This window comes from Protobothrops mucrosquamatus, unplaced genomic scaffold, assembly GCF_001527695.2.
Source record: "Protobothrops mucrosquamatus isolate PMUCROS unplaced genomic scaffold, P.Mucros_1.0 scaffold_69, whole genome shotgun sequence".
Taxonomy (NCBI): domain Eukaryota; kingdom Metazoa; phylum Chordata; class Lepidosauria; order Squamata; family Viperidae; genus Protobothrops; species Protobothrops mucrosquamatus.
In genome coordinates this window covers 401,183-414,521 of record NW_015386145.1, presented here as the reverse complement: position 1 = coordinate 414,521, position 13,339 = coordinate 401,183, and the positions used below count along the sequence as shown (strand labels likewise).

General features: G+C 37.9%; 1 protein-coding gene across 1 annotated transcript in view; it reads right to left on the bottom strand.

Moving 5' to 3' along the window:
- Positions 1-3,737: 3,737 nt before the first annotated feature.
- RGS22 (regulator of G protein signaling 22) overlaps positions 3,738-13,339 on the bottom strand; it is an 80,882-nt gene continuing 71,280 nt past the window's right edge. The window contains exons 22-28 of the mRNA XM_029283656.1: positions 12,281-12,433; positions 9,265-9,444; positions 7,446-7,589; positions 5,665-5,775; positions 4,698-4,806; positions 4,366-4,488; positions 3,738-3,769 (exon numbers count right to left, since the gene is read on the bottom strand). Coding sequence (XP_029139489.1) covers positions 3,738-3,769; positions 4,366-4,488; positions 4,698-4,806; positions 5,665-5,775; positions 7,446-7,589; positions 9,265-9,444; positions 12,281-12,433 — 852 coding nt within the window. The remainder of the gene's footprint in view (positions 3,770-4,365; positions 4,489-4,697; positions 4,807-5,664; positions 5,776-7,445; positions 7,590-9,264; positions 9,445-12,280; positions 12,434-13,339) is intronic.

Below are 13,339 nucleotides of genomic sequence, written 5' to 3'. Positions count from 1 at the left end.
CTAATTCACGCACATGCTATGATTAAAAATGTTTTTACACCTAATATACCTTAATTACAGCTGTATTAATGTTAAAAGCATATCTTTTCTTTAGAAAACCACAATAGATTTGCTAATCTTTAGATGCCACAAAGCATCACACTCCAAAGTTTAAAAAAGTTTTAAATATCATTGATTTTCAAATAAAAACATGCGATTATATGTTTCACTCTCTCCTTTAAAGTAAAGTAGACTACAAAGAAAACCCCAACTTGACTGGATCATCACTATATTCCTCCCTCTTTCAGTTAAGTTTGAAAGGCTGACTGTAAATTGGATAAATCAATATTAACATGGTTTGTGAACTACTCTGGAAAACTGAGGGATGGTAATGCAAGGGATGAATTATAACCAGTCATGCAAAATTCTGTGTGATATTAAGCAATGATATTTCTTATGACAGACAAATAAGACATCTACTTTACACCACTTCTATCAAAACCACAAGGGAACCATTGTTTTACTGCGTGGGTGGAAACAATTCTGCAAAACCAAGTATCAATCAAGCACAGTTTATCCTCCCTGACATATGTCTGGATTATATCTTTTATATAATAAGTCTGCTAAGTCTGATTCAGAATGGAGCTACTGAATGAGAAAAACAAGTTGTTTGGTTATCAGGTGCTTGAAGGTATCATGGGGGACATATAAAGGATTAATGGGTTGATGTTTGGATTGCATACAAATAAATATAGTCCAAATCTAAAATATGGGCACATTGTTGGTTTCATATTATATTTGGTTAGAGAAAAAATTAAGTACCTAAATGGGAGTTTCTTTTTAATGTATGACATAAATCCTTGTTATAGAAAAGAAACAATCCAGAGTGCAGTTGTTTGACATATGGCAAAGAAAACAAATTTCTAGCATGGTGAATCTGATCTTAGACACAAGGCCAAAAAATGATGTATCATGAATCTAAACCAAATAATCTGTAACAGGTGAAGGCAATCATTTTGCAGAAGGGCTTCATTTGTTGTTTTTCTTGTGGTTCTTCCTCCTTCTCCTCCTCCTCTTTGATGCCCAGAGGGACCAGGAGCAGGATTTGGTCCCAATTTTTCCCTTTTGGGAATGACATGTTCTTGGAGAATGTTGAAACCATCAAAAAAGACCACATGTGGGCCACAGATATTTCCCCTCTTGATACATACTTCATCGTTTAACATGAACATTGCAAAAGGAAGAAAGAACTAATGTATTTGAATCCTTCAGCAGCAATCATCCACAACTGAGCTCAAGCTCTCACTGTAATTTACAATATGAATCAGATGTGGCTGTGAAACAATATGGCAGATAGAATCACAGATGTTGCTATTTTGAAGCTTACAAATTGCTCTACCTGTGGACCAGCCCTGATGTTCCCAGGAATGTTTTGTACACCTGTTCTGGAGACCTCTATACAGCAAAAACAAGAGGAATTGCCTTGAAGTTAGCCCCAAGAATACATGTTACATTTCAGAAACCTAGTGAAGTATATAGGCCTTGTCAACAAGCTGCAAACCTATCAAATATTTTGTAGGTAAATTAATTAACAATTCTTCCTTCGTTAAAAACAAGTATATAATAGCACAGGATTCCCAATTTGGCACTGTAAAATTGATGTCTCCAGATGATAAGAATTGTATTCTAACATAGCTGTTAAATTGTAGAAGGCTATAATACTACAATATATAGGAATAAAGTCCCACTGGCACTGAATGCACCAGAATTAGTTTCTTTCTTCTCTTGGTTACATATCTTTTCTGAAAAATAGAGCAAACCAGTGAGTTATGTTCATTTATTTCTGATAAATTGTCCCACTGTGAATGCAAACCCATAATTTCTTCAACAGTTTCCTTAAAATTTCGATGGTTCTGGTTGGGAGGGAAAGATACATGGCATTAATATTTAAGAAACAAAAAACAATGCCTGTAAGACAGAAAATGAACACAATTCCTACAGTTCCAAAGAAATCTAGAGGAATAAGTTATTTTGCCTTTTCACAGGTAATTCCAGCTGACGTTTCTAAATTTGTGAATATGTTTAATTTATTTAATATAAAATTTTCTATCCCTTTCCAGTACATATGTTATCTGCTCTTAACAGTTTACAGCATTTAAAAAACAGTAATAAATTTAAATAGAAAATATTAAATAGAAATCACCTCAAAAATAAAACTAAAACTATTAACAAAAGCAAATATAGAAAGGTAATCATTAGAGAAGAGACAAGAGAAGCATTTTCTAATGGGTATGTGACCTGTGGAGAGAATATCTGCTTAAAAAAGAAAATTCTTGGCCTGATGGTGAAATACCAGCAAATAATGAGCCAAGGGAGCCTTCCAAGGTAAGGATTCCAAACGCTTAATTAGAAAATATTTTCTCTTGCCTCAGTCAAAAACATCTCTGCCACAGAAAAGGGCTTTTCCATAAGATCTAGAAGACTGGGCAGCAATACAGGATGAGGTGACCCCCTAAGATATCCTGGATCAAAACCCTTTAAATTTTTTAAAATAATAGTTAACCCTCTGAATTGTGCTAGGAAACAAACCAACGCAGGTCTTGGAGGACTGTTGTATAGGTAGTCCTCAACTTACGAACACAATGCAGCCCCAAATTTCTGCTGCTAAGCAAGACAGTTGTTAAGTGAATCACTGTGGTTATTAAGTTAATAACATAGTTGTTAAGTGAATCTGGCTTCTCCATTGATTTTGCTTGTCAGAAGGTTGCAAAAGGTGATCACATGTTCCTGGGACACTGCAAGCGTCATAAATATGAGTCAATTGCCAAGCATCTGAATTTTGATCACGTGACTATGGAGATGCTGCAACAATAGTGTGAAAAACGGTCATAAGCCACTTTTTTCAGAGCCATTGTAACTTTGAATGGTCGCTAAATGAACTGTTGTAAGTCAAGGACTATCTGTACACTGAATCTAATTGCAAGATCCTACCCATATTCTTGGAGATGCCTCCTAGATCAGGGGTCCCTAACTCCTGGGCCACAGCCCACTCCCAGGCCATGGCCTATTCAGTTCCGGGCTGGCATACATGCACGCAACTCAACTTGTGTGAGCGGCAAGTTGGCGCATGTGCACATGCATGTCACAGGTCACCTTGCAAAAGCTGAGGTGCTCGTGCATGCACATGTGCACCAGCTTGCTGCTCGTGCAAGTTGAGCTGCATGTGCGCGTATGCATGCCAGCCTGCCAGTTGCACAAGTTGAACTGTGCACACATGTGCACCGGCCTGCTGCTTGTGCAGCCCGTCCCCCTCTCCCCCCCCCTTCCAGCCAGGCCACCAAACCGCAAAGGTTGGGGACTGCTGTCCTTTTTGAAGATCGCCCCAAGAAATATACGTTGCAGAAATTCAGTCTGGAGGTAAGTGAAGCATGGGTTTATCTGACTTTGAGTTTGAGTTTATCTGAAATATTTTCTGCCTTCAAAACTGCCACATGATCTCAAGAACAGAGGCAGTTACTTTAAAGAATTACAGACAGGTGGTATTCTTGTGCTTCTGTGTATTTTCAAATCAGAAGCATGGTTCAACTACAAAGATTGGGTTGAAATTATGGAATTAATCTGCAATGAAGAATGTTCATATGCCCAATCATTGTGTTTAAATGATAGGATTATGAATGATTAATTCCCACATATATGGGTAGCTCACAGAAAAATAACATCTGCTTCTTCAATTCCCAGCCTTCTGTGTTTGCTGTGATTTAGGTACAATTAGGGTTATAATAGATCAAGTCTAAAAAAAATATTCAGTAAACATATTAAGAACATGATTAACTGTTTCTCACTGAAACTGGGCCCTGAAACTGTTAACATTTGGTAGAACTCTGAAAAAAGCAAGAATACTAATATTTGTGGACTAGAATCTTGGGGTATTTATATGACATCACTGTGCAATGGTGAACTATAATTTAAGATAAAAATACCAATGTCAACCATTCTTTTGAAAATGGACAAAGGCCAAACAAGGAGAAGGGGAAGCAATTACTGCAGGAGGATCATTTCTCCACTGCAGGTAGAATGACAACAGTAGGAAGTTAGAGGAGCAGGGATGGAAGGAACAAGAATGTTTTTAGGCAAGCTGATGAAAAGGCTTCCCTGGAAGGGCAAATCTCCTACAGTATGTAGGCAAGAAGGAAAGAAACACCAAGTATGAAGTGCTGAAAAAACTATTGGCACATCAAGGAGTATGGGCTGCTTATACTTGCGTGCTCCTCCTGGACTGAATCCTCAAGGCATTTCATTTTTATATTATTATACAAACTGAGCATCTGATGAAGAGATATTATCTGTTATCAACATGGAAAATTAATTGAGCCCCTGGAGACATACTTGCAGTATCTTTAGGTGGGAATGAACGTTGCTTCACAAAAGCTGTGTTGAAGTTTGCTGGGGGACTAAATTTGTCAGAGCTTATGGCTGTATCACTTTTCAGAGCGAGGAAAGATGAAAGACCTGGAAAAAAAGAGAGAAATAGGGAAATGAAAGAGAGAAAGACAGGGAGGGAGGGAGGGAGGGAGGAAAGAAAGAAAGAAAGAAAGATGAAAACCATAATAAAGCTTATTATCTTCAGAGAACAAACATAATATTGTTGTGCTTCACATAGTAAGAAAATCAATGTTAAATGGACCCACAAAAACCTTTCTCATTGATGAAAAGCTGACCTGAATAAGCAGATGCTGCTACTGATTTTTTCTCTAAATCTTCTTGAATCTGCAGGAGGACCCTTTCTTGTTCAAGAGCTTCTATGTACTTTGAATAAGACCAGAAAAACTACAAGAGATTTAAAAAATCAAGCAAACAAGTTAGGTGGGTATGATAGTGGATCCATAAATGGGCAATCCTTTTTTACATCCTAAGATAATGTTAGCAGTTCTTACCTTCAGAAAGCTGAAATCTTAATAAAAGAGAATAAAGTTATTACAGTATTGCATTATTTATCGGTGGGGCAACATAATTCATGTGGTCTCCTAATACCACTTGTAATAAGAAGTGAGGATTTCCAATACAGACATTTGAGGAGGTTGAAAAGCCAAGTTCCTCCAAGGCAGTTGTGAAATATCTGAATTTCATATCTAATCAGTACTTTATTTATATTTATAGCCTGCCTGAATTAATCTGCACTTACAGCTTGAATATGCCAGTATCAAACATACGTTCAGATATTTGCCAGTGCTATTTGTCTCTTCTCATAAGTATTTTCACATTATTCAAGAGATAACAGGTCTTTCCTTATTTCATTTTGCAATTTAAAAAGGGCTTTTATTTTTTTTAATTAATAACAACTTCAACATGTTTATTCAATATTTTTAATTTACATGTTTTTTAAACAAAGCTCCCACTGTCATTTAGCAATATGCAGCCCCTGTCATGAGGGACATTCATATAAAATGAAATTGATATGAATTTCAGACATGTCCAGCTGTTTGCCCCATTTTCCAAAATAAAGGGAAGGGGTCCTAATGAATGCTAGCAAATTCATTTGCCCATACTTAAACAATAGCAATTTCTTAAAAATGAAACTGGTAGCACATCAGAAATGGCTTTCAATCTGTTTCCCAAATCCACTGAATCATCCCTGGATTACCACATTGTGCTTCAGGAAGGACTGATAGAACATAATTCAATTACCTCTCGGCCCAATCCAGAGAAGCTCAGAGATGGTGAAAATTCAGTTATACTCATTTTTGAATCAGTAGCTGAACTTGTTTTCCCAGGAATAGAACTTTTCTTCCTTTGTGCCTAGCAATGAAATAAATATTTGATTATTTCTGAAGTAAAATAAATTATTGGACAGTATATTTCAGTATATTTTTGAGAATCCACTTTATGTGCTTTTTTGTTTTTGTTTTAGGATTTGGATCTAGTCAGACTTCTCTTGAATAACTCTTTTCTCTTATAAGGAGACTCCTGTTGAGAAAGATTTCCAAAATAATTACAAATAAAGGAAGTATTTTGGGATGTAGTTAGAAAGATTATCAAGGAACCCAAGAAAGATCCTTTTGAGGCTCTAGCCTTGGCTTGCAGTGGGACTATCATGGATTCTTCCAGTTACTCAGGGATTTCTATAGGATCCCAGACTGCTTTCTCTGAATTCCCTTCAACCTCTGGTTCAAGCAAGATCTACAGGTAGTCCTCACTTATTAACTGCCCTAGGTACTGGCAACTCTGTCGCTAAATGATGGTGGTGATTAAGTGTGACCATACCAACTTACAACATTAGTTCAGGTTGTTGTCATTAATCAAATCATGCATAGCATTAAGCACTGTGGCCACGATTTGTGACTTCCTGCCAGCTGCCCCATTGACTTTGCTTGTCAAAAGCTGGTGGGGAAGGTCTCAAATGACAATCATGTGACCACTGCAATTGGTCATAAATCCATGCCGGTTGCCAAGTGCCCAAGTTGCAATACCCCAGGGGCACTGTGACTGTTGCAACTTTGAGGACTGCTTGTAAATCTCTATCTTCAGCATTGTCATAACTTCAAATGGCCACTGAACAAGTGGTCCTTAAGTAAGGACTACTCGTACTGAGTTTTTTTTCCCCTTTTTCCTCAGGTGATGACCCTCGGCCTTGTCCTCCATGATTAGCACTGAGGAGAAGCCCTGAGCTCAGAAACAGAATGTCAAATGACAGACCGTTTCTTTTATGGAAGAGAAGATTTGGCTTGCCATATCTAAAATAGGGGATATGTTGCTTGTCAGGTTGGTTGTGAGAATCCAGCGACATTCACTTCCATCATCATTTCGTTCCACAACATATGATATGAAGCCCTGTTCTCTCCTGGCTTCCTTTCCATTATGAATAGAGGTTTTATAGTTTTTATGAGCTGGGATCTATCTACCTCTGCCCCTTTCCAATTGGGCTCCTAACATTTGGGGTGGGGTCACTTGGTTAATAGTTTTTTAATAATATTTTGTGTAGTGGATCCTCTGCATACAGCATATAGCAACTTTCTGTAAATATAGAATTACATTCTTGGGAGAATTCACAAGAATAAGGATTCTTAAAGCAGCTTTCCTCAGTGCAAACTGAATTATAACATTGTGTATGGTGTGAATTGCATTCCCACGCATCTTAAAGGATCAGATTTAGAGAAAGCAGATTTATGGACAGCTGGCATCAAAAGGTCTTTTCATCTAGGTTGTCATAGATCAGCAAACTTTCAAAGTATGTTTCATTATAAAATATTGCTCTCTGTCTTAAACTCCTACAGCGCCACAAATCAAATGTAATAAATGAATACTAAATAGGGAAATGCCATTTATAATGTGGGCATTTTTTTTGATTTCACTTCTGCAGGATTTGAATCAGATATAAAATAGCTGTACTATTTTGAGAGTTTATCTTACTTTGACTTATTCACATTACTGTTTAACTGGTACATGTGAGGTTAATCTGGTCTTCTCACCTTTTCTTCTAATTCTCTTGCTTTTTTAAATTTCTGTATCTTCTTTTCTCTTTCCAAGCAAGGCAAAATAGCCTCATCAATCAAATTGCCTCGAAATTCACAAAACTTTGGCCAAAATTTAAAGAGAAGCGCAAAAATAGTCATCTGAAGCAGGGAAATAAAAAGGGTGTCTTAGAATGCAATACTGCACAGAAACAAACAGTACTGCAGACAATTAGAATATTTGCAGACGATAAATGCTTCTAATGCACAGCACAAACTCCCAGCATTGTACAGTACATACTGCCTTTTAATATTTTACTTCAGACAGGCACATGCTTCCCATCAGAATGAGTTTATGGTTTATGAAAAATTTCTTAAGCCACAATTTCAAAGCCTTCCTTTAAAAAAATTATAATGTCTTGCATTAATAAAAACATTAACTGGTGAATTGTTTATGTTTTTAATATGAGGTTTCTAAAACCAAACAAATTGCATCAGAACTACTTTTAAATCCAAATTGTTGTCCAGAATATTCAACTTTGACAGATGAATGGTTCCTCTTTTGAAGCTTTGCTTAAGTTTTTGCCTCCATAAAAATTCAAAAACAACTTTGCAGAAACTGTGAGGTTTTTGAAGTGATATAATCTCTTTGCAAGAGAGATTGTTTCCTTTACATCACAGACCCAAAAGAGTTATGAAAGTACAGATTGTGCTTGACTTATGACCCGCAACTGGGACCAGAATTTCCATTGCTAGGAAAGGCAGTTGTTAAGTGAGTTGTGCCCAGTGTTATTCCATTTTTTGCCATGGTTGTTAAGTGAATTACTGCAGTTAAATGAAACACATGGTTGTTAAGTGAATCCAGCTTCCCCCATTGATTTTGCTTGTTGGAAATCAGCTTGGAAGGTTGCAAATAATGATCACATGACCCTGGGATGCTGCAACCATCATAAATAAATGCAGATTGCTGAACCCCTGAATTTTGATTCCATGACCGTGGGAAGATTGTTACAGTCGTAAGTGGAAGGATTTTTTTTTCTTATCAAAAATTTCTTGTGTACTGCATTGAACAACTCTGAAAGATCATACACTTTCTAAAGCAGACATGTCAAACTCACGATGTCATGTGACGTCACGCAACGTATCTGGAGAGTTTTGCCATTGCTGGCAGTGGGGTGGGTACAGCTTCCGCATGACGCATCCGGGCCGGCAGTTTGACACCCCTGTTCTAGAGTATTTCTTAGGAATCAGCAGAGACTAAAGTTGGAAGTGGCCCTCAACAATATTTGAATGTGACAAAATCTTATGTACAGGTAATCCTTGACTTAGGACAATGGAGCATACATTTTATGTCGTTAAAGGATACATTTTAAGTGAGTTTTGCCCCATTTTACAACATTGCTTGCCACAGTTGTTAAGTGAATCACCGCAGTTGTTAAGTTAGCAACACAGCTGTTAAGTGAACCTGGCTTTCCCCTTGACTTTGCTTGTCAGAAGGTCACAAAAGGGGATCACATGACCTTGGGACACTGTAGTCATAAATATGATCTGAATTTTGATCATGTGATCAGGGGGATGCTGCAAAGGTCCTAAGTGCGAAAAGTGGTCATAAGTTACTTTTTTCAGTGCTTTTGTCACTTCAAATGGTCATTAAATGAACTGTTGTAGGTCAATGACTACCTGTACACAGATGGAATCTCTATGCATTTCTTGGATCATATTTTTAATTTTAATTTTTAATGCCATAATATCAAACTAGAGTATGCCAATCTAGATTCCGTAATAGGGACATAAAAACTACACAAAAGGCATGATTACCCACAAACTTATTCTGTACCTGTGCTTCTCTAAACACATATGGGCCTAGCTCTTTCCTGTGTTCAATGATCTTTTGAGCTTGTTCCTGAGGTATGTCAATCTGAAGAGCAGGTGGAATGGCAGAATTAATAAAGCAGTTGATAATGGTTGTGATCTTATCCTGAATAATGGATTCACTGCAGTGAGAATGGCACAGGTCCTGAAAATGAAGAAACAAAACATTCAGCGTATATATGCAATTACACAGTCAACATGTAAATCAGTTTTCCTCAACCTGATGAGTTCCAGATGTGTTAGGATTGCAACTTTCATCATTCCCAATCTGTATGGCCAACAGCTGGCGGGAAATTCTGGGAACTGCCACCCCAACGTATCTGGAAAGCGCCAGGTCAAAGAAAGCTGATGCAAATTATTTAGATAGTTAGCTTGATGTATGTCTAAAATACAATTCCCTAGCCATTCTTCAGGTTCTATTTCTCAGGCCAACTCACTTTACAAAAATTTCCCAGGGAACCATTTCAGAATCAGAGCCTCAGTATGTGAAAATCTTCCTCAGTCCTCATCACCTACTTCAGTTTGGCAAGAACCTAAAGAAATTCTCGGAAAAAGATCTCAGTACGTAGGCAAGTTCAAAGTTTTTTAAGTAATCAGATAAAAACTAATTTTAGAAGGAAAGATCTCTCTCCCTACTCCTTTTGGACCGGCTCTGCAACCATAATTATTAAGAACAGAGAGAAAAATCTAATTCTCAGAAGACCTTTTAGGGTATTAATGGCCAATAGGTGACCTTTAAGATGTTGTATGAATTATAACTCTCAGCCCTAAGGAAGTTAATCAGCTGATGAGGATGATGGCAATGTGTACTTCAGTAACCTTCAGTGATGGGTTTTTTTATCTATTCATTTCATATTATTTAGCCATACTGTACTATTAACTATATATTTTGATTCTATGCCAAGCATGTTCTTGTGGTAAATGATAACACATATTGCAAACTGTGTGTGATAGATAGGTGAATTTGCCACCACTCCAGCACAGGACTAATGAACTGTTTGAATGTTACACTTAATAGTATCAAGACATGTCTACGATAATGAATTCACACTAGTTTCTCCCATGTGTGTGTGTGTGTGTGTGTCACACACACACACACACACACACACACACACACAGAGAGAGAGAGAGAGAGAGAGAGAGAGAGAGAGAGAGAGAGAGAGAGAGAGAGAGAGAGAGAGAGAATCTATTTTGGGGCTCTTTTGCATAGTCAGTTACATTGATCTTCTTTTCTCTTGTCCTTGAATTCAGAGGAAACATACTGACATAAATTGCACTGCCTCGTTGGCTTCCTATTATTGGGCCTCAGCAATGAAGCTAGGCAATGTTACTACCCTCATACAGTTTGATATAGGGACATTTCAGGGCAACAGTTGATGGATTCCCAGCTATTCTTTCCCCTCCCACCCCATATCACCTGCGGTCAGGAAGACCAGCTCCCAGTTACCCCACTGAACATTGGGTGGAATTGGGGGCTCAATCCTTAATTATTATGGTTCATTGCACAATCAGCCAGCTGTTTACACCAGATTTGGTTTACTGTATCAAGTCCTTCCCAAGCACCTGGGATAGGCAGATGCTGTCTTTTTGAAGATGTTAAAGATATTGTCAGTATAAGCCAGGCATGTCAAACTCGCGATGTCAAGTGACGTCACATGACATATTGCGACTTTTTCCACATTGCCGGCAATGGGGTGGGCACGGTTTCAGCGTGACGCATCCGGCCCACGGGTCAGCAGTTTGACATGCCTGGTATGTTCCAAGTAAAGCAGACTTTTGCAATTGATGGTGATTTTGTCAATGCCGATGGTGTTCAAGATGTTCAAGTGGTGCTCCAGTTGTTTCAGGTTTGCCTCAAGACATCTATTACTATTGGTACTACCTTTGTTTTCTTTTGCCACAATCATTCTACTTCTATTTTTAGGTCATTGCATTTTGTTATTTAATCCAGTTCTTTCTCTTCTAGTCTGCTGTCTCCAGGTACTGCCATGTCCACTATCCAGACATATTTTTGTCTTTCTTATCATTTATTTTAGTGTCCTACCAGTTCTTGCTTACAGGCAAGTAGAATTTCTTGCAGACAGATCAATGCAGTTATCACAAAATTAAGCAAAAAACTTGAATATGTGTATAAGATTCACTAACTAATGGATAACTTAACAATGAACAATTACAGTAAGTTAATTTTCTGAAGCACAACATACTGAAGTATCAACTACTGTAAGCACAGAAGATGGCGTCACAGTCAAGATGTCAGATGAAAAGTTCATAAATTGCCATACACTCTGCATAAACAAAGCGGGCAGTTGGAAGGTTATGCTAGAAGGTCAAGAGCACAACAAACAGCAGAGAACAAACCAATATTTCAAATCAGTTCTGGTTCAAGGTCTTATCCTAGTTTGCTATTGCAATGTAGACTCTTTTATAAAATAATACCAAGGTTAAACCAAATCCTGGAGGGAAGAGGAGTTCAAAGCATGGAAGGGTGGGAATCAGGTGAGGACATATTCCAAATCATGTAGCCTCAATTAGGAATTATGGTTTGGATATTATACTTGAACAGCTACAGTCTACAGCTACAGAATGGATCAGGATTCCTTGCCAGACTGTTTATCTTATTTGGAGAAAACCACAGTATCCTATCCTGGGTTGAATTTGACAACCACAGAATGACAGTGCTTAAGTAGCCTAGAGACTGCCATCTAAACTGGGCAGTAGGCTCAGACCTGATTATCACTTGAGTGGAGGACTAGGAAGACATTCCAGAGGTATAAACAAGACAAAGGGGAAGGAATGGGATATTTGAGAAAAAGCTATGTAGTCACCAAGGTTGTGTTTTGATATTTAGCTAAGTAATAGGACAAGTCTCAAAGAGTCCAGGAGTCAGCATCTTTAGATCTCCTACTCTGAAATGGTTGCTTTAGACATAAATGTCCTGGTCACTGAGTAACTGCATTACTTCCATTCCTTAAGTGCTGTACCTTGTATTTCTGTACCTCCTGCCAGAAGATCACTCCATTCCCCAATAAATCACCTTTCAGGGATACAAAGTGTTGAAACTGAAGAGCTGTGATGGGATTCATCAGCGCCTTACGGAAAGTAATTATGTCCTTAGACGAAATTACCCAATTCTTCTTATGCTGTTGAAAGGAGGGATGGAGAAAAGAAAGTGCACATTTTACAATGCAATAACACAAGCATTACTAGGGCAAACTGTCTGATGCTTATCTCTGCATTGACCCCAGTGCTCAGTAGTTCATTGCATAGACGCAGTACAATTTGGCAGCCACTGTCTCTCTCCCACTCTTTTGTTTGATTTGGGCAAAAATTGTCTGGAAAGGACAACGGGAAAAAGGAAATGACTAATAATGATTTAGAACATATGACTATGCTGTAAGGTATGAGTTATGAATAGAAAGGGGAAAAGTTTGGAATTGTTTAGAAACATGCAAGAGTAATCACAGATCGCGGAAGGTGCAAGTTTAAAACTGCCCTGCCCTTGACAACCTATCTTGTTGACAAAAGCCACCTTAATCAATTGTCATGAACACAGACAGACACTGAAAGTTTGTGTTTCTGAAATTAATGCCACCAAGACCTTCGTGGGTCTTCACATCAAGAAAAGGGGAGCAAGGAAGCTAAGTACAAAAGAATAGGCAGACTAAAAAGAAACTGGAAAAAAATCAAAGGCAATGAAAAATCTAAATAACACTGCAGGTCCTATCAATGCAGTTGAAGGAGTCATTTTTAAATGACATAAGAGATCAGGCAATAATTTGCAAAACAAATTTGAAACATGACATCGCATACATTTCTCTTACCCTCTTCCAACTTTTCTGAGAGACACCTTTAAAAATGAAATATACTAGAAGGAATAGAAAAAAATCTCTTGAAGGGATTCCCTGCCCACAAGATGCCCCTCCTGAACTATCCCTCAGTCTTGCTTTCCTACTTAACCTGGCTGTGTCCCCTGTCACTGCACTCCCTGATCCTGTCAAAACAAACAACTACAGGGAGAAAAAACAAAACAAAAACATTAG